Source organism: Sphaerodactylus townsendi, linkage group LG03, assembly GCF_021028975.2.
Source record: "Sphaerodactylus townsendi isolate TG3544 linkage group LG03, MPM_Stown_v2.3, whole genome shotgun sequence".
In the NCBI taxonomy this organism is placed as follows: Eukaryota; Metazoa; Chordata; class Lepidosauria; order Squamata; family Sphaerodactylidae; genus Sphaerodactylus; species Sphaerodactylus townsendi.
This window is the reverse complement of record NC_059427.1, coordinates 170,026,068-170,053,759: the sequence shown is the minus strand read 5'-3', so window position 1 is coordinate 170,053,759 and position 27,692 is coordinate 170,026,068. Positions and strand designations below refer to the sequence as shown.

At 44.3% G+C, this 27,692-nt stretch overlaps 1 protein-coding gene across 1 annotated transcript in view; it reads right to left on the bottom strand.

Annotated features, from left to right (window-relative positions):
- LRP1 (LDL receptor related protein 1) overlaps positions 1-27,692 on the bottom strand; it is a 466,085-nt gene that overhangs the window by 155,603 nt on the left and 282,790 nt on the right. Inside the window, 5 exon segments of the mRNA XM_048487597.1 lie at positions 2,598-2,787; positions 5,741-5,963; positions 14,436-14,616; positions 15,679-15,915; positions 20,445-20,588. Coding sequence (XP_048343554.1) covers positions 2,598-2,787; positions 5,741-5,963; positions 14,436-14,616; positions 15,679-15,915; positions 20,445-20,588 — 975 coding nt within the window.

Genomic DNA, 27,692 nt, shown 5'->3' with positions numbered 1-27,692 from the left:
TGGGCATTTGCTCTGTGTTACAAAATGAAGTTAAGAACATAAGAACATAAGAACAAGCCAGCTGGATCAGACCAGAGTCCATCTAGTCCAGCACTCTGCTACTCACAGTGGCCCACCAGGTTCCTTTGGGAGCTCACATGCAGGATGTGAAAGCAATGGCCTTCTGCGGCTGTTGCTCCCGAGCACCTGGACTGTTAAGGCATTTGCAATTTCAAATCAAAGAGGATCAAGATTGGTAGCCATAAATCGACTTCTCCTCCATAAATCTGTCCAAGTCCCTTTTAAAGCTATCCAGGTTAGTGGCCATCACCACCTCCTGTGGCAGCATATTCCAAACACCAATCACACGTTGCGTGAAGAAGTGTTTCCTTTTATTAGTCCTAATTCTTCCCCCCAGCATTTTCAATGAATGCCCCCCTGGTTCTAAGATAGAGAGAAAGAGGAGAAAAATTTCCCGCTGTCAACATTTTCTACCCCATGCATAATTTTATAGACTTCAATCATATCCCCCCTCAGACGTCTCCTCTCCAAACTAAAGAGTCCTAAAATCATGCAGCCTCCTCCTCATAGGGAAGGTGCTCCAGTCCCTCAATCATCCCTCGCTGCCCTTCTCTGCACTTTTTTCTATCTCTTCAATATCCTTTTTGAGATGTGGCGACCAGAACTGAACACAGGACTCCAAGTGCGGTCGCACCACTGCTTTATATAAGGGGATGACAATCTTTGCAGTTTTATTCTCAATTCCTTTCCTAATTATCCCCAGCATAGAGTTTGCCTTTTTCACAGCTGCCATGCATTGAGTTGACATTCCCATGGAACTATCAACTAAGACGCCCAAATCCCTTTCCTGGTCTATGACTGATAGCACTGACCCCTGTAGCGTGTATGTGAAGTTTAGATTTTTTGCCCCTATGTGCATCACTTCACATTTTGCTACATTGAACTGCATTTTGTCATTTCTGAGCCCATCTCACCTAATTTATCAAGGTCCGCTTGGAGACTCTTCGCGAATCCTTTTGCAGTTCTCACCCACCCTCTACATAATTTGGTATCATCTGCAAACTTGGCCACCACACTACCTGCGGCACCCTACTTCCAGGTCATTTATGAATAGGTTAAAAGAGCACTTTGATTTGTCCCAAAACGGGATCCTTGGGGGACAATTCACTCCCTACATCTCTCCATTGCTTGAGAACTTCCCATTTATTAATTCCACTCTTTGCTTCCTGTTTCTCAACCAGTTTTTTTGAAATCCATAGGAGGGACTTCCCCTCTTATTCCCTTGGATTGTGCTGAGTTTTCTCAATAGTCTCTGGTGAGGAACTTTGTCAAAAGCCTTTTGGAAATCCAAGTAGAACTCAATGTCCACTGGTTCCCCACCCCTATCCACATGCCTTTTTTACGACCCTCAAAGAACTCTAGTAAAGTTTGTAAGACAGGATTTTGCTCTCTGCAAAGAAGCCATAGCTTGACTCTTTTCTCAGCAGGTCTTGCTTTTCTACATGTTTTATAATTTTATCTTTAATGATAGATTCTACTAATTTGCCAGGAACCAGATGTCCAAACTGACTGGCCTGTAATTTCCGGTCCCCTCTAGATCCTTTCTTAAAGATTGGTGTGACATTGGCCATCTTCCAGTCTTCTTTAGGGATGGAGCCTGATTTCAGGGATAAGTTGCATATTAAAGTGAGAAGATCAGCAATTTCATGCTTGAGCTCTTTAAGAACTCTTGGGTGAATGCAATCTGGGCCAGGGGATTTGGTAGCATTTAGTTTATCAATGGCTGCCAGAACTTCTTCCTTGTCTACCACTATCTTCGCTAGTTCCTTGGAATCGCCTCCTAAGGAGCTTGGTTCAGGTGCAGGAATTTTCCTCACCTCCTCTTGGGTGAAGACAGATGCAAAGAATTCATTCAGCTTCTCTGCAATCTCCCTGTCATCTTTTAGCACACCCTTTGTTCCTTTGTCATCTAACGGACCTATGCTTCCCTTGCTGGCTTCCTGCTTTTGATGTACTTGAAGAACTGTTTGTTGCTGGTCTTGATGTTCATGCAGCCATGCGTTCCTCATGATCCTTTTTTTCAGCCTCTACCTTACAGCTAACTTGCTTCTCTTTTGCCACCATTTGTGTTCCCTCTCATATTCTTCATCAGTCAAACTGGACTTCCATTTTCTAAAAGACATTTTCTTTTTTCTGATAATTTCCTCAACCTCTCTTGTTAACCATGGTGGCTTTCTTTTGGACTGGGTGCTGCCTTTCCTAACCTGCGGAGCACATTCCAGCTGAGCTTTTATTACTGTGTTTTTAAATAACCTCCAAGCATCCTGGACAGTTTTGACTCTCTTGATTTTCCCTTTCAGCTTCCTGCGCACTATCCCCCTCATCTTTGAGAAATTTCCTTTCTGAAGGGTAACTACATTAGTAGTTGCCACTTGTTCGCATGCAGAGATACTGAATCTGACAGCACTGTGGTCGCTGTTCCCTATCGGCTCAACAACACTGACTTCCTGCACCAGGTCCTGGATCCCACATAGAATTAGATCTAGGATCACCTCTCCCCTGGTTAGTTCCACAACCATCTGCTCTAAGCCATGTACCTTGTTGTTGCTGGGCATCATACATGCGGATCTCAAAGATTGGTGGGCGCTCGTTGCGCAGGAGCGTGACAGCCTTGGTGACCTGGTCCATCCGATAGATGCTGCCACTCCGGTATTCTGTCCAGAAGAGGAACTTGCCGTAGTGGCACAATCCAAAGGCATGATTCAGCTCATTACCATCGTACACAACCTGCATGGGGAGAAAGAGACACACACAAACATACACAGAGGACCTTTCTAAATGGCACAACTCACTCAAGGGTAGCCAACAAAAAGCCATCCAAATGTCTTTCTGGGCTTTATGTTTAGTGCTTTTATTTCATGCTTTTTGTATAAACCCAAAATAAATAAATGAATAAAATGTAGTGGGGAGATTCCTAGCTGTTTCCACAAGGAGGTTCTCTGCTTGGCTCACAACTGCACCTGTTGTTTTTTTTTAATTTGGAGCATCTACAAGACGTACTCCTTCTCCTATTATTGGTATGCTCTTGGCCAGATATGTTTGAGCACATTCTAAGTGTGTTATTGTATCCTCAGGATAGAACTCATCTTCCTTCCATCAGCCCATCACAACTACCTCCCTGCGGTGCCACTAGGGTTTTTTTCCCGCGGGATTAAAATAAGGTAATTGTTGTAGGTCTATAATGCTGTAGCACTATAACAATTACCATTTTTTTTAAAAAATATCTTGAGTGATATTGGGGGGGGGGAGAGGACACACATGGGAAATGGTGGCCATGAGGGACTGGAGGAGGAAAGTGTGCAGAAAAATCACACATGTAAGTTCTGTTGCCAATGTCCATACCTCTGTGGGCAATGAAAGCAAAATAGAAAATCTCCACCCTGTGGAAGCAGCGCCTGGGTACCATCACCCAAGCTGCTAATCTGTGCACATGCTCCAGTTGAGTAAATACCCTGTCAATTTTAAGCACAGTTTACAAAGATCTTTTCTTCTTTGGCAGGCAGTGCACTTCTTTAATTATACCTCCACTAATTAAAAATGGTAAATTTTCACCCCTCTACCTCCCTGGAGATGTTTAATAGAGGCATGGACACTGATAGTCACTGCTACTACTGGTAAAACACAAAGCAGAGTCAACATTATCTTCTTCAGGACAGACCATCTTCTGGCATCAGAGACAGGGAGAACAAATGAACATTGTTCATTCGTAGTCAGCATAGAAATGCAGGGCCATCAAAAATGTACGCCCTGTATAGAATTGCTTGGCAGGGTAAAGGGGGGGAGGGTGGCGGCGGATGTAAGGTAATTGAAGATAATCTAACAGCATTATTTCTCAAGCAGTGAGTTGTCAAAGCTTTTTGTGAGTGCTGCTACAAATTGTATCTATCAGCTGCAGTTTCCCGAGCAAACACAAATGTTCACTAAACACATCCCAGTTAATGAGTACAGTAGGCAAGAAAATGTTAATAGAATAATTGGACAGAATGAACAATGCAGTAGATATAAATCAGTGTGACATTCTACTGGAAAAGCTCTCTACATTACACAGTTAAAGCAGCATATTACAATGCTCTGTACTGACACAATTAAAAACAGATTAGCGAAGTGTTCTTTTAACAGTTTTAACTTGCACTGCTCAGTATTTGTTTTCTGTTTGCAAGCTGATGTATATTAGTGTATTATTATATCTGGTCAACTGTTCCCTTATTTTCTGACCCTCAATGAACTTAAGGGTGCCCCAGAGAATGATATTACAACACGTATTATTTTTAAATTTTGTATTTAATGCAGTTTTTAAAATGCAGTATTGTACATTTTATCATTCGCTTAATGAACATGGACTGCCCTCCTAACACTCTGGATATACAGGCACCATCTGTCTTAGGAACAGAATAAAAATAGGGATACTGTCAAAAATTGTTAATAGATTCCCATATGTCTTTTTTCCCTCTTCTTCTCTTGCACTCACTTTACCCTGATCAGGAAGGTTCTCGCACTTGCCTCAGAATGTACAGAACAGAAATGCTCGTCAGGGTGTATTTATAAAAGGCTTAGTATTGCAATATAATGCAATGGTCCAGCAGGAGCCCTTTGTAACCTATTGCAGTGTTTAATGTATATATCTTTTGGCTCTCTGTATTGTTTATGAGACGTCAAGTTAGGGGTTCCCAACCTTTTTGGGCCTGGGTTGTGTTTTGTTTTTTGCCATCAAATCACAGCTGGCTTATGGCAACTCTGTAGGGCTTTCAAGGCACAAGATGTTCAGAGGTGGTTTGCCACTGCCTGCCTCTGTGTCACAGCCCCAGTATTTTTTTGGAGGCCTCCCATTCAAGTCTTTGCAAGCGTTGAGGCTTGAGAGTGTGCATCTGGTCCAAAGTCACCCAGCATGTTTCCATGGCAAAGCGGAGATTTGAACCTGGATTTCCAAATTCTAGCCCAATGTCTTAACTACTACTCCAAGCTGGCCTGAGGGCAGCTTCAAAAAATCTGACACATGATGGTGGGCACAAGCACAAAATGGCTGCAACAGGAGGCAGAGCCAGAAACAAAGAGGAAGCCCAAGTGCATGGGAGAAGGAGTTTAATTTTACAATACTCTGGGAAACCGGACTGTGGTACATCTGCCACTGAAACAATATGCCCAGCCAATCAGAATCCTGAATGGACAAGTGCCCCACCTCCCACTGACCAAACACTTGGTAGGTACCAGAAAGCTGTTGGTGCATTACTTGGGGACCTCTGCTGTAGGCAGTTTTCTTGTTTTCATTGTTTACTAATTTACGTAAACCTCATCCTATTACTTTGTTTATTGGATGTCTTATGCCAGTGGTTCTCAACCTGGGAGTCGGGACCCCTTTGGGGGTCGAACGACCCTTTCACAGGGGTCGCCTAAGACTCTCTGCATCAGTGTTCTCCATCTGTAAAATGGATAAATGTTAGGGTTGGGGGTCACCACAACATAAGGAACTGTATTAAAGGGTCGTGGCATTAGGAAGGTTGAGAACCACTGTCTTATGCTGTCTTTATGAACTATTATTTCTACTTTGTCATCCACTTTGAGTCTCAAGAGAAAAAGGCAAGCGACAAATGAAATAAATAATTAAAAAAACACCTTATACATCTGCAGATCTTTTCAGCCTTAGAAGTAAATGGAAAGTATGAAAGAGGGAGACGTCACTGACCTTTCGTTCCGTGCCATTCAGCAAAACCATCTCAATCCGGTCGTAAAATGCATCCACCCAATACAGCACCTTGGCCGGAATATCCAGGCTCAGTCCATTGGGCCACAGGACTGTCTTAGAAGTGATAAAGACGTTCCGGTTGGAACCATCCATCCAAGCCCTTTCTATCTTCCCCCTCTTGCTATCCTTAGGGTCTTCCTCCCAATCAGTCCAGTACATCCATCTGAAAGGTATATGCAGTATTTATATATTCTATTATTCATTATGTTCAATGATTCAGAACAACAGACTCCCCAGGGTTGAGCAGGGATCCAGGATTCTTATCTCATTATAGATGATAATTTTCTGCCCCTTAGTATTTCTCCCTCTCTAATGTGATTACATTTTGCATTGTACCTCTGCATCCTGACTCCTTTCTTTGCAACACTCCCCAACCTTCAGAACGGGATATAAGGACGCAGAGATCTCCATTACTACTTGAAGCTGACAAATGGAGTTTTGACTCACGAAAGCTCAAATCCTGAAAATCTAGTTAGTCTCTAAGGTGCTACTGGACTCAAATCTAGTAATTCAATCATCCTCTAACTGCTTTTTTACACAAAGTGGTTCAGTTGAATTTAAGTAATGGTATGGACAACAGAATTCTTTAGAATAAACTGGTTCTATCCCCTAGTGGGCATCTTTCTTCCTTTAATCTTTTTACAGTTTATAATGCTTTATTTAAGATTTTCCAAACAACAACAGGAAACAAAGGGGGGGGGGATTAACCAATAATAAGTTAAAGATAGTATAATTTATGTGCTAATAACTAGACAAATTTTTTGTCTATTAAAAGTTAAAGATATAACTATTATATTTGTTAAATAAACCATATCCCATGATATATTCATATGTAAATAATGAATAAATATAAATCAAATGATGCTTTTGTGGGCATCTCCTGGTTTTTGGTACTTCCTTTGCTACATATTCTAAGTAATATAGCCATCTGTCTAGTAGAATAAATTATTTATTACTTTAAGTTGTAAAAAGATGTTTATCTGAGATTAAAAGATACAATATTTAGTCACACTACTTCTTAAAAGAAGGCATATAAAGTTTTTTCCAGTGTCAAGTTAACTAACATTTTAGCTACCAACAACAGTATCACTATTAATTCTTTTACACAGTAGGGAGGTTTTGTGCATCAAAATGTTCTAATACAACAAGTATAGGGGCAAAAGGATACCTTATACAGTGTAATTAGTTCTACATGCTTCAAGATTGTGGCCAGAATACCACAGTACTTTAGGTGCATACATTTAATACATTTTAATCCCAGCTCTTCTTTCAGAAATCTCAGGAAAAAATACATTTAATACATTTTAATCCCAGCTCTTCTTTCAGAAATCTCAGGAAAAAAATAGCTCAGAGATGGTTTCTACCCTTAGGAGTTCTGGCCTTCTCTTTTAATTGCTCCAGACCGAAATCCATAATTGCTAATCTGTACATACCATCAATTGGTAAATTTGCTGTTCAGAGAGACCATTTGCTTGACTCAGTGACAACCCTGTAGGGTTTTCAATACAAAAGATGTTTGGAGGTGGTTTGCCATTGCCTGTCTCTGGGCCACAGACTAGTACCCTGTTTCCCCTAATATAAGACATCCCCGAAAAATAAGACATAGTAGAGGTTTTGCTGAAGTGCGAAATATAAGGCATCCCCCGAAAGTAAGACATAGCAAAGTTTTTGTTTGGAAGCATGCCCGACGAACAGAACACAGGAAAAATAAGACATCCCCTGAAAATAAGACATAGCGCATCTTTGGGAGCAAAAATTAATATAAGACACTGTCTTATTTTCGGGGAAACACGGTATTCCTTGGAAATTGCCAAGTTAAATAGATTTAAATTTATTTAACTCTTCCCTGGGAGGCTCAGGGTGATTTACAATGTCAGATAAAACAATAAAAATCACAATAAATACTTTAAAACTCATTCTCTTAAAATATCTAAATCTAAAATCTATGACATAAATTATCACAGTCATCACATAATAAATGCCTAAGTCTCTCCCTCTGCCACATGATCATTTGGTCTAAGTGAAGTCCCTGCAGAGAAGATTGGCAAGGGGGTGGGGAGAGGAAGAGAGGGAGGGGAGAGAGGCATGGGAAGGAGGGGCCATTGGTGTGACACCGTAGTTGACTCAACCATATGCCTGGTGGAACAGCTCTATCTTGCAGACCTCGTGGAACTGCATGAAATCCCACAGGGCTCTGGTCTCTCTAGACAGAGCATTCCACCAGGTGCGGACAGGAGCTGAGGCCCTCTTCAGACTTCTCTTGGGCCAGGGATCACCAGCAGATTTTCATGTGGGGTGTTCTGTGGTTTCCGGAAAGACCGATACATTCGGATTTTCATGTGCTGAATGTAGCAGTCTTTGAGAAACATAATGGAAGAGGCAGTCCCATAGATACGCAGGTCCCAGCCCATTTATGGCTTTGATGTTCAACACCAAAACTTTGAACCTGACCCAGTACTTTCCCTGGAGCCAACGCAGTTGGCACAACCCTGGTTGAATAAATGTGTGCCATGGGGTCCCCCTAAGGACTCACACTGCTGCATTTTGGACCAGCTGGAATTTCCAGATCAGGCCCAAGCCCTACAAAGAGCAAGTTGCAGTAATATAACCAAGAGATGACCATTGCATGGATTACTGTGGCTAGGTCAGCCTGGGACAAGTAGGACATCTGATGCTTAATATATTTATTTATTTTTTATTTTTATTTAATATTCTACTTTTATACCGCCCTCCCCCGGAGGGCTCAGGGCGGTTCACAACAATAACACGACAGTAGATATATTAAACATTAAAACAGTTTAAAAGCAGCATTCAATTTCTATATCAGTTAAAATAAAGATGGCATCCAGCTATTAAAACTCCTACAAAAGGGAACAGCGGGCTTTAGTTGTTTCCAGGCACCCTATCAGTGGCTGGACTCTCCAAAGGCCCGGCGGAATAACTCAGTCTTACAGGCCCTGCGGAATTCATTGAGGTCCCGCAGGGCCCGGACAGCTGGAGGGAGAGCATTCCACCAGGCAGGGGCCAGGGCCGTAAATGCCCTGGCCCTAGTGGAGGCCAGCCGCATCATAGAGGGGGCGGGGATCACGAGCAGATTGGCCTCTGCCGAACGCAGAGACCGACGTGGGACATATGGGGCATATATAGCATATATACTTGCCAGGGTTGATCCTGCTTAGCTTCCAATATCTGATGAGGCTGGGCTAGCCTAGAGCTATGCAGGACAAGGCTCATGTGTGGTATGATTGGACATTACACCAGATCCATTTGCTTTTGTTTTTAAACAAAGGGTACCTGGCGTATGGGAATAACACTACTACATTTTATGAGGCACCAAAAAAAACCCTGCAGTGAAATTCTTGCAGCTCGCTACTGGTTTCTGGGTCATATCTTTTGGAATCTGTTTTGTAATTCAAGTAAATACTACAATGGTCTTATTGAAAACCAGCTTCTTAGTCCAGCTAATGTTGATACTGGTCACTATGGCAAAAGGAACTTGGAACACTATCAGACTTTGGACAACTGGCACGGCGGGAACCGAGAGGACTAGAAACGAGCCAGAGAGGTTCAAAGGGGAGAATTATCTGCAAGAGTAACTTTGACAATGAGTACAGGGCCCTCCCCTCCTTTCCACAGTAACAAGTTCAGTTCAAAACCCCTGCCCTGCTCACTGCCTTGTATTAATCAATCAGAGTGTGTCTAATTCAATCCCTGCAGATATTGTTGTGTGATGCCTGATAAGCAGTGCACAAACAGCTTCAGACACATGCAAGCTGACAGGTCAGTTGGTACAGGGATCTGACCAGTGTCACCAGGACTCCAGGGCCTGGGACTTAAGCAATGAGCTTCTTGAACCCTGTCTTGACTTGGTGGGGAAGAAGGACAACCAGAGCACAAAAAGGAACTATCAGTACTATATCAAATGACACATTGGGGATAAAGTTTGCTTCCCCTTTCTTTGCCCCACTGTGCTTCTGGAGTGCTGGGGAGTGCACATTGTAATTCCATCCCCCCTGCTGGGCCTGTTTGAGCGGCTCCTATAGGAGCAAGCCATGCCTTTCAATCCTGTGGGAGACTGGCAGCCCCAGAGGCGCCTGTGTGAAAGCAGAAAGGACTCGGGGAGAGTGAAGTCTTTGGGGAGTCAATGAAGCAAGAATCAAAAAGAAAGAAAAAGCCTCCCCCCCCACACACACAGTTGAGTAGATATTCTCTGATGCACATAACATCAGCACTCAAAAAATGGGGCCAAAGCTCTAGAAGAATATGGGTCCAGTGGAACTCAATTAGAACCAGGTTGATACATTCCAACACTTGGGGAGGGACCATTGCTCAGGGGGGGCTTCTCTGCTTTGCATGCTGAAGGTCCCAGGTTCAGTACTGGGCATCTCCACTTCAAAAGTAGTAGAGTAGACAGGACTGGCTTGATAGACTAATGGCGTGACTTATTATCAGGGAGCTTCCTGTGTTCACTCTCCAGATTGGCTACTGCTACCATGGGCAGGGAACTGCAGAACATCCTGAAGGACGCGTCTCACCCTACTTTTTCTTTTTTTGAACTATTACCATCTGGAAGAAGATACAGGATCATGAAGACCAGGACAACTAGACTCAGAGACAGCTTTTATCCTAGAGCTGTGGCTATGATTAACTCCATGGCGATGTGTTGACGCGGTGGTGGCTGCATAGAGATGGTTGTGTAGGGATGGCTGTAAGTTGGGGGTGTGCGGATTGCAGCCCCCCAATGCCTAGTGCGGACTGCAGAGATGTTCATCGGGGGATGTTTTGTATTTTTGTATTTTCGCTATTTTGTATTTTCGTTGTGTGGACACAAGGCACAATGTGTGTGCACAGTGACATTAAAGTTATTCTATTCTATTCTAACATGATGATGCCCTCACAAAGAAGAAGAAGAGTTGGATTTATATCCCCCCTTTCTCTCCTGTTAAGGAGACTCAAAGGGGCTTACAAACTCTTTTCCCTTCCCCCCTCACAACAAGCACCCTGTGAGGAAGGTGGGGCTGAGAGAGCTCAGAAGAGCTGTGACTAGCCCAAGGTCACCCAGCTGGCATGTGTTGGAGTACACAGGCTAATCTGAATTCCCCACATAAGTCTTCACAGCTCAAGTGGCAGCACTTGAAACATCTTCAGATTAACAAAATCAACATCTGTCAGATTCAGAAGGCAGCCTTGCTGGGATCCGCACGAATACTACACCGACACATTGCAACATCTTAGGCCTCTGGGTGAGACTCGAATTGTAATGAAAGGCCAACAATCGGCTAAAGAACTGGCAGCTGTGATATTAAACAAAATTAAATAATAGTAATAATAAAATAAGGGTTTTCAAGGTCAGAGATATTCAGAGGTGGTTTGCCATTGCCTGCCTCTGCAGGGCAACCCTGGACTTCATTGGTGGTCTCCCATCCAAGTACTAAACAGGGACAACCCTTAGCATTGCAAGGTCCTCCTAGCCACTGGCAGGGCATGCCAGATGCAAAGGTTGCCAGATGCAAAGGTTGCCAGATGCAAAGTGGGAAACTCTTGGAGATGGGGCCTGGGGAGGACAAAGACTTCAGTGGGGTACAACGTCATAAAGTCCACCCTCCAAAGCATCTATTTTCTCTGGGAGATCTCTGTAGTCTACAGATGAACTGTAAACTAGCTGCTTTCTAGGATCTCAGGCAGTGGTCTCTAACATCATCTTCCACAGCATTTTTTAGCTGGAGGTGCTGGGGATTGAACCAAGGACTTTCTGCATAAGAACATAAGAACATAAGAACAAGCCAGCTGGATCAGACCAGAGTCCATCTAGTCCAGCATTCTGCTACTCGCAGTGGCCCACCAGGTGCCTTTGGGATCTCACATGTAGGATGTGAACGCAATGGCCTTCTGCGGCTGTTGCTCCCGATCACCTGGTCTGTTAAGGCATTTGCAATCTCAGATCAAGGAGGATCAAGATTGGTAGCCATAGATCGACTTCTCCTCCATAAATCTGTCCAAGCCCCTTTTAAAGCTATCCAGGTTAGTGGCCTGATATCACCACCTCCTGTGGCAGCATATTCCAAACACCAATCACACGTTGCGTGAAGAAGTGTTTCCTTTTATTAGTCCTAATTCTTCCCCCCAGCATTTTCAATGAATGCCCCCTGGTTCTAGTATTGTGAGAAAGAGAGAAACATTTCTCTCTGTCAACATTTTCTACCCCATGCATAATTTTATAGACTTCAATCATATCCCCCCTCAGATGTCTCCTCTCCAAACTAAAGAGTCCCAAACGCTGCAGCCTCTCCTCATAGGGAAGGTGCTCCAGTCCCTCAATCATCCTCGTTGCCCTTCTCTGCACTTTTTCTATCTCCTCAATATCCTTTTTGAGATGCGGCGACCAGAACTGGACACAGTACTCCAAGTGCGGTCGCACCACTGCTTTATAGAAGGGCATGACAATCTTTGCAGTTTTATTATCAATTCCTTTTCTAATGATCCCCAGCACAGAGTTTGCCTTTTTTACAGCTGCCATGCACTGTGTTGACATTCTCATGGAACTATCAACTAAGATGCCCAAATCCCTTTCCTGGTCTGTGACTGATAGCACTGACCCCTGTAGCGTGTATGTGAAGTTTGGATTTTTTGCCCCTATGTGCATCACTTTGCATAACAGGGAGATGCTTTACTACTGAGCCACGGTCCCTCCCTTATCCTTGCAGGGCCTTTGAAAGATCCTTGCACTGGATCTGACCTCTGTCCCTTTTGGACAAATTTCCTTTCTGGCAGGCTTTCTGGTGTCATGCTCCATTTCAATCAAACCTCGTTCATCTTTAGAAACAGGATTCAGTAAACAATAAATAACAATAAAAATGTGAAAATAAACAAGCGTTTCTTGTGACAGCTTACGCTCCTTAGTTTCTACGGTGCCACAAGGCTCCTGCTTATCTGTGCTGCAAAGGCCTCAACACAGTTACCCCCGGAATAAATAGGACTGATACATTTACATAGAGAACTGCTCCTCGCCACGCTCCAAACATAAACTTAAAAGCGTTGGCAGTCTTGAAAAGAGATGAATTTTATTGGAAGCCTATAAGGATGATGGTGGATTTGCCGGCCTGTTTATATCTGTGCTCTTGGTCATTTGAAAAAAAAAGGCACAATGCAATACCTAATAGCTTTTTGGGGGGGAGAGAGGGAATTAGCTGGCTTTTTGTTAAATGGAAAAAAATCATTCATGTTTGTAAAAAAGGTGAGGCCTGCCAGGTTTTCACAGTTATACTTTGGAGTGTTCTCTGTTTATGAAGATACATTTTCATAACTGCAAAGGGAGATAATACCAGCACCAAAGGAAAGGTGGTAAAAGAGAAGTGCATGAAAGAAGTTTTTTTTTTTGGGGGGGGGGGGCAAGACAGGCTTTGAAAGTTTGTAAAAGTCTGCTGAAGAACTTTTACAAAGGAAGTTTGTGAAAAGAGACTTTGAATCCCCACTCTGACAAGGAAGCTCTCTGAGCGACCTTGAGCCAGAAACACTCTCTCAGCCTAACCCACTCCACAGAGCTGTTTTTCTGGAGAAAAGGAGAATGAAACTGTAAGCTGTTTTGGGTCCCTACAGAGAAGAAAAGCAGGGCCTCTCTCTTGCTTGCTAAATAAACAAACAAACAAACACCCTTTCCTTGATATAATATATTCATGATTTTTTTTAAAAGTTCCATATATTATAGCACAGTGATGGCGAACCTATGGCACGGGTGGCAGAGGTGGCACTCAGAGCCCTCTCTGTGGGCACACGCAAACAGAGTGCCCCCCCCCCCCCAACATCTAGGCTGACCTGGGCCGCTGGGCTCAATTATTAGCATTAAATCTAAGACCTAGTTTTGGGGAAGTAGTGTAGGTAACCCTGTTAAGCACTGTTAAACCCCACTGATTTTCATGCAAAGAACTAAAGCATGATCCTTTACCTGAGAGTAAGCTCAGTTGCTGGCAATGGGGCTTGTTTCTGAGTAAACCCTCCTAGGGTCGTGATTCACCCGTTGGAAGAGTTGCACGGTTGCTTCAAAGCAAAGCCACCGACTACCACCAAGCTTACTCCTGAGTAACGCTCGTCTCGGAGCCAACCGTTTTTTCTAAACTAAAACCTCAGTATTCAGGTTAAATTACCGTGTTGGCACTTTGCGATAAATCAGTGGGTTTTGGGTTGCAATTTGGGCACTCGGTCTCAAAAAGGTTCGCCATCGCTGTTATAGCATGTTGGCAGTTTGAGATGATGTCTGCGCTGCTTGCCTGTGTTTATAATTTCGCATTTTCAGAGATTAGATTCTATTGTTTTGTTACAGGAATAAACTGGACATTTGCCTCTAAAGGCCTGAATGAAAAACAAACACTCCAGACAAACTATCCTGCGTTCGGTCCCATCCCCTCCGTTATGTTCAGCCATGCAATCTTACATATTCGAATGTCTCAGTTACCCAAGCTCACCCTAAGTGCTAATTATGGAAGGCTACAAGTGATATAAAACCACACGGCAGCTAACAGGGAATTAGAAATCTGGCATCACTGGCTATTCTTCTGCCCCCCCACCCCCATGCAATTGCTGCAAAAAAAAAAAAAGGAGGCTCCCCCAGTGATTTCTGGAATAGCACTGCTACACCCACCCGTTCAAAGGGTCCACCACAATGGCTCGAGGGTGAGTCATCTTCCCTTCAATCAGGGTCTTCCTGGTCTGAGCAGCTTTCTGCAGCCGGGCAACACTGATGGTCTTTTTGGGGCCATCATCGGTCCAGTAGAGATTGTTGCCCATCCAGTCCACCGCAATGCCTTCCACATTGTGAATTCCTGGAATGAGTTAATATCAACAAATGCACTCAGTAAGGCCAAGCCTGCCAGAGGGGGACGCGTCAGACATCAAGGACGGAAGCGAAAGTGACAGGACCATATGAATGGTGCCATGAACTCCATTATGAGATCTCTTACTGAAACAGACAGGGCACGGGGCACAGCAGATACACACCACCTGCTTCAACAGATGCCAAGCGAGAATCAAAGACAGAACAAGCAATCATATATATACCCACAGGTGGTATGAAGAAATTTAAAAACAGACAAAATAATAAAACTTGGGCAATGCTCTTCTTTCTGGGTACCTACAGTTAGCTTATAGCCTGAGGGGGGAAATGTGTACTATTCAAGCACTACTGATATTCTGTACAAAGTCTGTTGGGATTTTATCTCTGTTCTCTCAAATACCCAGAGCACCGTGCCAATGGGAAGATGCTCCAGCATTTTATATGCTCATGTAGACTTTTGGCCACCAACAAAGGGAACCATAGATACAAAACTCTAGGGCAGGAGTCCTCAATGTGGTGCCTGTAGGCACCAGGCCTCTCACTGACATCTTCCTTGGTCTCTACCAAATGTTTTTAGAAAGTGGGTGGGACTAAGTGAGGCTCCAACCCAGTGAGTTTCTGACAGGCAAGGCAATGCACATTAAAACAACACTGTCTCAGTGGCAGCCACCACATAGTGCTTGTTTTATTTTTTCTCACCTCACTTGCCCAGTGTATTTTTAATTACTCTTCTCCTCCCCTGCATTTGGGTTTCCTCTGTACACATGGTTCCACGTCCTGCAGCAGCCATTTTGTGGCTGGCTCTGCCTCCTGCGGCAGCTACTTTGTGGTTATACCCACTACCTGGTATCAGAATTACAAAGATGCCCACCGGCTCAAAAAGGTTGGGGACCTCTGTACTGGGCCGTGAATCAATATGAGCGCTCAGAGAGCACCCAGAGTTCTGGAGACAGCACGCCTACCCAAATTAAACAATATGTGTATTCTGTGAGAGGGGCTAAATGTGGGCTCTTTTTTTGGGGGGGGGGGTGCTTGTGCTCCAAGTACTTACCATCTTTCAGAATTGTTTCTCTGTCTGTTCCGTCAATCTTCTGCCTCCCAATCAGATAGCTGGTGGTGTCAGCAAAGTAAATGAAGCCGGTTTCTGCATGGAAATCCAGGGCTCTGGGGTTCATCAGGTTCTCAATGGGGATCATGTGTTCGTCGGGCACTTTGGCCCCCATGTCCATCCCCCGGATGATGCCAGGCCGCCCTTTGCCGTAAACAAGGAACAGCTCGTGCTCTGGCTCTGTAAGACAACAAGGGCAGGGTAAGGACAGGAAATAATAGGCTAGGCTTTATTTGTACTGAAGTTAACTTTATGTCACTGTCCAAGGAACACAGACAACTGCACAGTCACCGAGGGTTATGATCAGTATCTATCACAAACGAGAACATCTGCAGTTTTTTTAAATCTCTGGCACCTCCTCATGAACTGGAGACTGAAAGAATTACGCCAAAGGTTTGGTCACTTATGGGTCTTGCTAGCAACTCATTTTCCTTGTGCAAGCCATTTCTTTTTCCTAACCTGAAACCATAAAACTTATTCTGACCATAAGTTTCATATCCACACATGGCTTGACTAATATGTAAACAGGACACAACAACATCTGGTGTTCTAGGAAATCAAGTATGGGCTGGTTGCCCTCATCATTAATCATGAGTGCGACCTTTTTCCAGAGGTGAAAGTAAGCTAGTATGAATGGGCTGGTACAAAGCACCGGTGAGAAAGTTGCCATAGAGGGACTTCCTATGTTCTGTTTCAAGCCCCACAAGAGAAATCATAGTGGGAAGAGACTTGAATCCCTACCCTTTACCCTTTTCATCCAGGTCTAAGAAATTCAGAAGGTGCTTAGAGCCAGCATGGTGCAGTGGTTAAGAACAGGTGCACTCTAATATTGGAGAACGGGGTTTGATTCCCCACTCTGCCCCTTGAGCTGTGGAGGCTTATCTGGTGAACCAGATTAGTGCACTCCAACACATGCCAGCTGGGTGACCTTGGGCTAGTCACAGTTCTTCAGAGCTCTCTCAGCCCCACCCACCTCAGAGGGTGTTTGTTGTGGGGTGGGGGGAGGGCAAGGGGATTGTAAGCCCCTTTGAGTCTCCTTACAGGAGAGGAAGGGGGGATATAAATCCAAACTCTTCTTCTTCTTCTTTACTGATGACCAGAGGGGAAAGGATGCTAATATAACATTAGGTCCACTTAGCCCACTAAGGCATGGTTAGCTGAAGGTGTTTACATTACCATTCGAGCCTCTCCCAGGGGCCTAGGACATTGTAATGTATTGGCATAGTAGTCGTGTGGGGTCCCAGTAGGGCTGCCTTTTCAATCTGACAGATGTTGATTTTGTCAATTTGAACTGCTGACGTGGAATAAGTCATGAGTGCACAACTGGCCATCTTCTTCTTTTTCTGTTTTTGTCTCAGCTTTTTCAGTCTCGCTCCATTTTCCTGTATGCTATCCTTTTTACTCTCCATCTTCTTAAATCTTTCTCCCTCTGCTTTTTCCCAGCCATTCTTTTTTTCCCCTCCGTCTCATTAATGACACTCTGTTTCATCACAGTATTACTTTTAATGAATATGAGCTGCTCTTGCTATCTGTAAAAGTTATTGTGTGATACTAATCTGCTATATCCTGTTCTCTTATGCATGTTACAAAGTTTATTTGACCAACAGATGGGCATTCAAAGTCCTCTCTAACATGCTGGCCCTTTCACTGATCAAAGTATATCCAGATTTTGAAAACCTTCTTTCTATGTCCACATTACCAAGCAATAATGATAATGCTGCTTTTATCCCGTTGGTAACCAGCAGGTATTTTGGATCTCCAGATGGTTTTTGTTTTTTTAAAGAAGTGAGTCCAGTTCCATGCAGCAAATTTCACTGGCAATTTCATCTTTGAGTCAAAGATGTTTCAAGTCATCTGCAATCATGTCCAGTGGAATATCCATTGGGAATGTTGCTGCAACTTTCATTATGTCCTTGCTGGATTCCTCCTTTGCTGGAGCTAAATATTGAAGATTGTGTTGGAGCTAAATATTGGACCTAAACCACTGGGCTGGAGCTAAATATTGGAGATTTCGAAGGATGAGCTTGTCCAAAGATGACTAAAGTAAAAGGTGTTTGCAGCCTGCTATGTTTGTTTGTTTTTGCTCCTGTTAAGAAAAGTACAGTTTCTTTTCAAAATGTTTTTCAGTTTGTCACAGATTCTGCTTCTGCTGATTACTTCTCTTGCAGGTATGTAGTGCTCATCACTGAAGGCTCAAAGAGACAATGGGGTTGAACTCTTACAAACACGATTCATTAATTATTCTTGTGAGTATTTTTAGTTCACTATGCATCACATGCACCAAAGGCTCATCTTTCTGGAACTTTATAAATCAGTGGGTACTCGTGGGCACTTGTGAACTCTGCTTTCATTGTCTCATGTTTTAAGAGGTTAATTATGTTTCTATACATTGGGGAAGATTTCACCATTTCAATCAGTCCTGCGGCAGCACTTTCTAGCAGGGGCATACTGTCCAGGGGGACATATGGAGTCAAATGTCCCCAGGGTGTGGCCATTTAGTCACGTGGAGTAAAAAAATCACCCCCACACCCCTCCTCCTTCCCCCAGGTCCATACACTGACTTCAAGACCTGGTGCAAAAAAATGTTGTTTGGTCATGATGGGGGAGGGCGGCCACCCATGGGGGGAGGGAGACGGAAAACTCAGATTTTGCACTGAGCTACATTTTCCCTAGATACACCCCTGCTTTCTAATGATAACCACCTAGAAGAAATATGTTTCAAGAAACAGTGATTTGGGATACTGAAATCTCTTTGCATTTTTGTGAAATCCTTGTTGACATTTGGCCCATAATTATTTAGCATTAGCAGTTTTGGCAGAGGGAGTTGTGCCAAATCCAAAGCTTTGTCCAATTTACTGCAAGTATCTTCAGCTGTTGCTGATCCCATTAAAAAGTCTGGAGTTGTCTGGTCACTAGCATCTAACAGCTACCTACAATTCTTTGTAAGATGCCACATTGGTGGTTTCATCATAGCACAAGCTGTAATATGAGCCAGTAAAATCTTTCAGCAAATGTTTTCTGAAGTATGGGACCAGAGCACAGGTGTCAAACTCGTGGCCCTCCAGATGTGATGGACTACAGTTCCCATCATCCCCTGCCAGCATGATTCTGGCAGGGGATGTTGGGAACTGTAGTCCATAACATCTGGAGGGCCACGAGTTTGACATCTATGGTCCAGGGCATCTGTTGTTAGATCCCGTGCCTTTGTCCATGAGAAGGAAAAATCTTGGGGCACTGCATTTGGGAATAAACTTGACAGTTCCCCCAACATGTTCAAAAGATTGCTCAAAAGTGAAGTCAGCTGAAAACCTGTGAAAACTAGAACTAGTTTCCTCTGGAACATCAGGAGTAACAGATGACCGATGTAGCTGAGATGAAACCAGTTGCTTCTTGCACTCATGCTTATGTTGACAAGAAAAAGAATGTTTTACCTTGAGTTGAACAGGAAAAAATGTTTCATCCCAGTTGTCATGTGTCTCCCCAAAATTCGGTAACAACCTCCCCCTCCCCCCCACCCCCACACAAATTTCAGTCGTAAAAAAAGGAATACTGCTTTTACTGGCCAATTAAAAAGGCCAGTACTAAAGGCAACAGTTTATACAAAAACCTTTAAAGTATTCCCTATTCCTCCTCAATTGCTATTCTCTTGCTCCCTGAAGCTATGGTGAGCCAAAAAAAAATGTTACAAGTAATCCCAAAAACCTTAGTTATATATGAAGACAGGCATTAACAGAAAATAATTACTGGGAACATATAAACTTGCTTTGTATATACCACTGGCTTTGGGATTAAGAAGCTTGGGCAGAAAATCTCAGAGATTGCAAAGTTTCTCCCTCTCCCAAATTTCCAGAAATCATTCTTAAAAAATCATCCTATTGGGTTTTTTGTTTAACTTAATTTAATCTGACTTGTTTGTTTAACTTAATTTAAGCTGTGACTTAAGAGGAAAAAAATCTTCAGAACATAATTTATAACATGAGATAATTCAGACTTTCTCAGAACAATGAAGTTCCTCTTGTCACATGTATATTATATGTCATGTTCGTTTGTATCTTGAGCTGAGCAATTACAAATTCTGAAAGCATCATTAACGACAGCCCAGGGGAAAGCACTGCGGGGTTCAGCATTTGGCCTGAACTGGTCTGGCTCTCACAGTCCATCGACACTCTATTATGAATACCATTACTCTTTTGCTCTCTCTCTTTCTTTAATTTCTACCTATTTCTGGGTTTTTTTCCTTCATCTACGCAACTTCCCCAACAGCTATCCTTTTATTCTGTGCTCACCTTCACACCCACTATCCTAATACACCCTCTTTCTCAACAAGATTTGCGGCCAAATCTTTCTCTGGAGGCCAGCTGGGCTGACATCTTTTTTGGGCCTCTGGTGAGATATATTTAGGATCTGTAAGTTGCCATCTTGGGTAGTTTTAACATGAGTTTTGTACAACTGGTTTAATGTATTTATGGTGTTTTTTTTGTAATACAGCTTTTATGATGTTGTTGCCGCCCTGAGCCTTTCGGGGATGGGCGGGGTAAAATCCTCAAAATAATAAATAAAGGTGTGCAAATGATACACCCGATACATAGGCATCCACAGCAATGCTATATTGAACCTAGTTATTATGTGCCAGAGCTGCAAGGTGCAGCCAGCATCTCCATCTCCACCTTCCCACCTGCATCCCCTCCCGCCATCTCCACTGCTCTCACTTTTGCAGGATTTCCCATCGCTGCCTAAGCTGAATCCTGATCGGCACCGGCATGTCCTTGTCTTGTGGCTGTTTCCAAGGAGACAGAGGTCAGAGCAACCACCGGGTTTGCCGAGCTGGTCCGGTTCACAGGCATGACTCCTCACTGCAACGACAGAGAAAAGGCCCATATCATTTATCAACACGTAGCTTCCAGTCTTCGTTAGAGACCACAGTCTTGTTAGTGTTCCCTCATGACATTTCAGAGCAATCAGACATACTTTCATAACAAATGCAGGCTGAAGAGGAAATGTTGAAGGGTTTGGGACTTCAGTTTTTAAAAAAAGATGGCTGGAAGGACATGATAGAGGTTTATAAACTTATGTATGGAGTCCCTGTCCCGTGTCAAATTCGCGAACCTCCAGATGTTACGGACTACAGATCCCATCATCCCCTGGCAGCAGCATGCTAGCAGGGGATGATGGGAACTGTAGTCCACAACATCTGGAGGGCCGCGAGATTGACACCTGTGAAAGGGACACCCAAGGAAGATGATGTGCAATACGTTCAGGGCAGACAACAAGTATTACTTCTTTACTTGGAGTTATTCTGTTCCAGATCATTTATTCTCTTCACCAATTTTAAATCACGACCTTCGGGATTGGATATTCAAAGGAGATAACTGTATGGACAGAGATATAATTTTACATTCCAAGTTTGCTCCCTGGTATAGTCACCTTAAAAAGGATCATCATAGAGCCTCCTATCTTGCTGGCATTACTCAGTTTAAGATAAGGAAGGCTATGACAGCATTACGATTTCAAACAATGCCAACAAATTATTTAGAAGGCAGATATGCCAAAATACCAGTTGAACAACGACCATCTGCAACAGGAAGTGAGGGATTACCCCATTATGTTCTGAACTGCCCCTACCAGAGCCTAGGGCTAAGTTTCTGAATAGTTTCATATCCCTGTCCCAGGTATATTATGAGTCAGACAAATTATACCTTCTCCTTGCGGATTTGGATCCCTATATATCCTATAGGGTTGGCCTATTCGCCTTGGCAGCTACAAAGATTCGCTCCAACAACGTAATAAAGTAAATGATCAAACCTACATTGGTATAAGTTAGGTGGGAATACAATCTAGACATACTGTAGGGGGGAAAGTGAAAGACTTAGTGTTCACATGATGGATTTTTAGTGAATTTTTTTTTCTTTTTCTTACCTGTTGGAATAACAAGTTGGCTCAGAAGTTTTAATGTAATAATATTGTAATATTGTAATGGCCTATGGCTTTCAATAAAATTGATTGATTGATTGATTGATACTTGGAGAATAATCTAATTATGGAACTTGATTTACAGGAGTTGCATATACATAGTCTCAGAGAAGAGCAAAACATTTCAATGAGGTTCGACAGATTCATGTAAAAGAGGTTCATCAGTGGCTAACAGCCATGGTAACCAAAGGGAGTCTCCATATACAGAGGCAGAAAAACTCTGAATGCTAGTGCTGGGGGCAACATCAGCCTTGATCTCTGAGCTCTGATTGCAAACCATCCAGGGCAGGGGTGTCCAACTCTGGCTGATGGGAATTGTAGTCCATGAACATCTGAAAGTGCCAGAGTTGGACACCCCTGATCCAGGGCAACTGGGCAGTCACGGAGCAAAACAGGATGCTGCTGGACCACTGGTCTGAACGAAGAAGGCTCTTATATTCTAACGTTTGCAGAACAGTACGCAGAGACATACCTTTGTTATTATGGCATTATATTTGATACTAAAGGCTGATTTCAGTCTTATCTAAGACTATTTGCTTCTAGAAAGGTCTTCCAAAACACAAAGGTTCAATGCAATAAAAGTTTGCTTTCAGCTAGAAACTGCATCACGTAGACAAGATCTTGATGCCAGTCAAAGGCAGGTTATTCAAGCTGTCCTTGCAAATGTTGCTATCCTATCTGGAGGGGTGGAACAACTGGTTGAGAAACCAGGAATTTCCCAGGAAAACCACTGAACTGAGAAACTGCTACTGACAGGGCTCAACAGGCTAGTCAGGAATGGCACTTCTGTCAACTTCTGATCTAGGGATTCGTTGCTGTACTCCTTCGCCTCCACCCCAATGTTTATGAAATGCTCAAGGGCGGTTACTTTTAATGTCAGGTGTTGAGTACGTATATAGAGAAATTTTAATCACCTTTGACCAATTTTATTTCTGCTTTTCTTGTGTAGGGATGGGTACCCTTTTTTCTCCCATTTTACTAGTGGGACCGAGCATCCCTCAGTTAATAACAACTTGCTGGTCATCCCAGGCTTAAAATCTGCCTGGCGGGGCTCAACCAGGGCTATAGCATTTTCAGCCCTGGCCCCATCCTGGTGGAATGCCCAGTCAAGTGTGACCCAGGCATGCAGAAGGTCCCAGGTTCAGTTCTCAGCGCTGCCAGTTAAAGGGTCAAGTAGGGTGGTGGAAACTGCCATCGAGGCCCAGCTGCCTTATGGCAACCCTTTGGGGTGTTCAGGGGACGAGGTGATCAGAGGTGGTTTGCCATGGCTTCACTATGTGTAGCAACCCTGGGCTTCCTTGGTGGTCTCCCATCAAAGTTCTGACCAGGGCCAACCAGGCTCAGCTTCTAAGATCCGATGAGCTCTAAACTGGGCCATCCAAATGAGAATGCTCAGGTAACAGGCCATAGAAAAGGCTTCCGCCTCGGACCCTGGAGAGCTACTGGCACTCAGCTCAAGTCAGCTGACTTCAGTTCCAGACCAATACCACAGTGGGGAAAAATCAAACATGACAGATTTCAGAACATAAGCAGAATACCATCTTGTGTGTGTGTGAAGTGCAGTCAAATTGCAGCCAACTTATGGTGACCTTGTGGGGTTTTCAAGGCAAGAGACTTTAAGAGGTAGTTTGCCATTGCCTTCTCCCACTCAGTGACCCTGGTATTCCTTGGGGATCTCCCACCCAGTTATTAACCAGGGCTGATCCTGCTTTGCTTCTGAAAGCCGACAAAACCAGGCTAGTCTGGGTCACAGACCTTTTCAAATCACCAGTCAGCATATACAGTGCTGACCATAAGAGACCAAGGATCTAACTCCATAGAAGGGAGTGTTAGGTGTTCATAGCATGATTGCATATAAGCTCATTTGATTTGAAAGTGTAAGCTTGAAGCAGCATAAATCTCAGCCCATCCTATCCTGGACAGTGGAAACTGTCAGGCCATGTTTTGTCAGTTCAGGAGCTGAGCCAGGTGAGCCTTTAGTAAGGCACGAACAAGGCCTGGCAGGTTTCAGCACAAATATATTATGCCTAGTGGGGTCAACAGGGAACACAATATTTAATCCCCACCCAACCTACTCAAAATACTCGGATTATCAAACCAGACGCCTAATACTGAACAGGCAAAGAGGTCTAGCAATTGGCAAGCCTAGGCAAAAACAGACTTGACTGTAGGTGGGGTGGACATCACTTAGAAGCGCCACAAAGAGACTGCACCGGTGATTCAGGTATCTCTTTCAACACTCCTGGGCAACGCCGGTGGGAGCGGCTCACAATAGGACAACAGCTTGGCATTTCTCTTGGCAGGCTGTTGCACAGGATTCTGATTGAGACATTATCTGAGCATGAGGGTGAGGGTTTGAATGACTTGTCAGGTTGCCTGCTCTAGCTTGGGAAGTGCCCGGACATGTGGGGGCAGTGCCGTGAGAGGATGGATCTGGGAGAGCTCGTGGCTCCAGACACCAGCCATATCAGTCAAGGAGGAGGAGGAGGAGGAGAAGAAGAGTGAAGAAGAAGAGTTTTGGATTTATTTATTTATTTATTTTATTAAACTTATAGGCCGCCTTATCCCCGAAGGGCTCAAGGCGGCTCACAACATGGCTGTTAAATCAAACAGCAAATCGACACATAAAACACTAAAATCATTAAAACCTAAGCAGCAGTTTACAACAATAAAAGCTATAAATTAAACAGCCCGATTTATGGGGCAAAGTTGTTTAAACAGGCGCCCAATCGAAGGCCAAAGGAAAAGGAGGGAGGAAGTAGGCAGGGCCTGTGATGGAATCAATAAATAAATAAGGCCCGGCCATAACAGGATGGAAATGGCAGTCTCAATTTTGGTTTTGAGTACAATTTCAGTAGGGGGCAGTAGATCCACGGCCGGCCTCCCCAAAGGCCCGGTGGAATAGCTCCGTCTTGCAGGCCCTGCGGAACTAGTTAAGGTCCCGCAGGGCCCGCACCGCCGGTTTATATCCCCCCTTTCTCTCCTGCAGGAGACTCAAAGGGGCTGACAATCTCCTTGCCCTTCCCCCCTCACAACAAACACCCTGTGAGGTGGGTGGGGCTGAGAGAGCTCCGAGAAGCTGTGACTAGCCCAAGGTCACCCAGCTGGCGCGTGTGGGAGTGCACAGGCGAATCTGAATTCCCCAGATCAGCCTCCACAGCTCAGGCGGCAGAGCTGGGAATCAAACCCGGTTCCTCCAGATTAGATGCATGAGCTCTTAACCTCCTACGCCACTGCTGCTCCCCCTTTCTCTCCTGTATGGAGACTCATATGGAGAAGAAGAAGAAGGTGCACATTTAAGGTCTCACCCATATCAATGCTATCTTCCAAGTCTTATCCCCTTCAGCCACCATTTTTTCTCCACACACCCCCCCCTCCCCACAATACTGGATGATTTTTTTTAAAAAAGTGATTATTAGTTCGTTGCATGAAAATGGAATAGAGGCTTATTTGTTTAGAGGAAGAAGAAGAGTTTGGATTTATATCCCCCCCTTTCTCTCCTGTAAGGAGACTCAAAGGGGCTTACAGACTCGTTTCCCTTCCCCCTTCACAACAAACACCTTGTGAGGTGGGTGGGGATGAGAGAGCACTGAAGAACTTTGACTGGCCCAAGGTCACCCAGCTGGCAGGTGTTGGAGTGCACAAGCCAATCTGGTTCCCCAGATAAACCTCCCCAGCTCAAGTGGCAGAGCAGGGAATCAAACCCAGTTCTCCAGATTAGAGTGCACCTGCTCTTAACCACTACATCACTCACCTCTGAGTGAGCTACCCTGTATCAGGACTGCATGGACCATACAGAGGAACAAGGTCTTGGAGCTGCTGCCAAGACATTTAGAAAACAACCAGCATTCCATTGTGCGAGAGCAACAGACATTGGCCTGAGGAGGACCAGGCCCCAGCCACTTTGAGCCCTGGCATTCTACGATAGGGAGAGCGTGCTGCGTAGAGACCCCGGCTCTTCCAGTGTTATGGAGGCTCCTGAACCTGAAATCTGCCAATTAGTGTTATGGTTCAGTGAATCCTAAGCAGCAAGCCAAAGACTCTAAGAGGATTTGCTTCATGCAAAAGTGATTAATGGCAAGGGAGTGAGGTGGGGGTGGGAGGACTGATCCGAATGGGAGAGTGTGAGCTCTGCCTCCAGCTCGGAAAACCGTCCAACCACTGCGCAGTGCTTTCCCTTGGAGGACTTTGACCCACTCCAATGTCTCTCTCTGGGGAAATGGAGAAAACCACCCTTAGAGAAATCATTTATGTTTCAAAACAGTACTTCTGTTCAAGCCTTCCTTCCTTCCTTCCTTTTTTTTTACCCCTGCAAGGCAGTAATTAATCAATCAATCACATGCCACAGAGTTTGCTCTGGGGGATAAGCTTTCGCTTTCACTCTCTAGCTTTCTCTTGACAAAATGCTGCTGGGAGATAATAAAATGTTCTGGAGAGTCCGCTGGGAAAACAGCTGATGGATCAGATTTCAGCGAGGGCTAGATGATTAGATTTGGGGTCGGAAACAGCCAATATGCTCAAATGACAGGGGATACTGGCAGCCACTTCCGGTAACTTTAATTTAAAAGTAATACACAAGGTTCCGGTTTGCAAGCTACACAAAGAGTTCTTCAAGATGTTGAAAACCCATCTGCAATGAGAGCTAGAAGAAAGAGATATACCAAAGAACGCCATTTATATGCAGCATATTTCAAATATAGAATCCATCATTAGGAGTAGTTTATTCTCCCTTGTTCCAAAGGACAAGACTAAAACGAATAAGTAGAGAGTACAACATGGGCATCAGCCAGGAGGGAAGGAGGCACGGTGCAATACGATGTGATCAGATCTCAGAAGTTAAACAGGATCCAGGTGACTACCAAGGAAGACACTTTGGAAGAAGGCAATAATAAACCACCCATGCGTCTCACTTGCCTCGGAAATTCCCTGCTGGGGTTACTATGAAACAGTTGGTGGTACTTATGTTTGTATGTGGATACTGACCTGGTTTTGGGGGAGGAGGAGGAGGATTTATATCCCCCCTTTCTCTCCTGTTAAGGAGACTCAAAGGGGCTTACAAACTCCTTTCCCTTCCCCCCTCACAACAAACACCCTGTGAGGTAGGTAGGGCTGAGAGAGCTCTGAAAAGCTGTGACTAGCCCAAGGTCACCCAGCTGGCATGTGTTGGAGTGCACAGGCTAATTTTAGTTCCCCAGATAAGCCTCCACAGCTCAAGTGGCAGAGCGGGGAATCAAACCTGGTTTCTCCAGAGTACAGTGCACCTGCTCTAAACCACCACGCCCACTGCTGTTCTAACACCTGGGAACTGAGATCCCAGCACAAACTCAAAACACATTCTGATCATTGGGGCCCTGGGAAAAATCAAATGTATAGTTAAGCTCATTGGTTCAGAGATTTACAGAATGGTCATCACATTTTACAGGTACACAGAGAATAAACAGGGGGAGTAGGAGGGGCAAATGGAACAGTCAAGCATTTGTGTGGGGCAGTGGTTATGGTTAGTACTACGATTTGAGAGATCAAGGTTCAAAACCCCACTCTGCCATGGAAGCTTGCTGAGCAACCTTGGACCAGTCACACACTTTCAGTTTAACCAAACTCACAATGCTGTCGTGAGGATGAAATGGAGGCACTGCATAGCTTGTAAATAAGCATGGAGTAAAAAAAATTTCAATAGCCTCACTGGGCTGAAATAGAGCCTAACAGGAATCTACAACCTTCTTCAGTAAAGGATCCTGCTCATACTGAAAGGCCTCCCAAGACATGCAGCTGCTGCCACTGACAGAAAATGCTCACAAAGCTGACGTGAACTCTGAAGGCCTTTTGAATCTAGAAGGAAATAATGTAAAGGGACCAGAGGCGGAGCTGCCAGGTTCTCCAGGGGAGGCTCAGGAAATCGCCCCGTGCGGCCCCCCCCCCCCCCAACTTACCTTGGTGAAACAGTGCAGGCTGGAGAAGTGGCCTGTACCCTTTAGGCTGAAAACGGC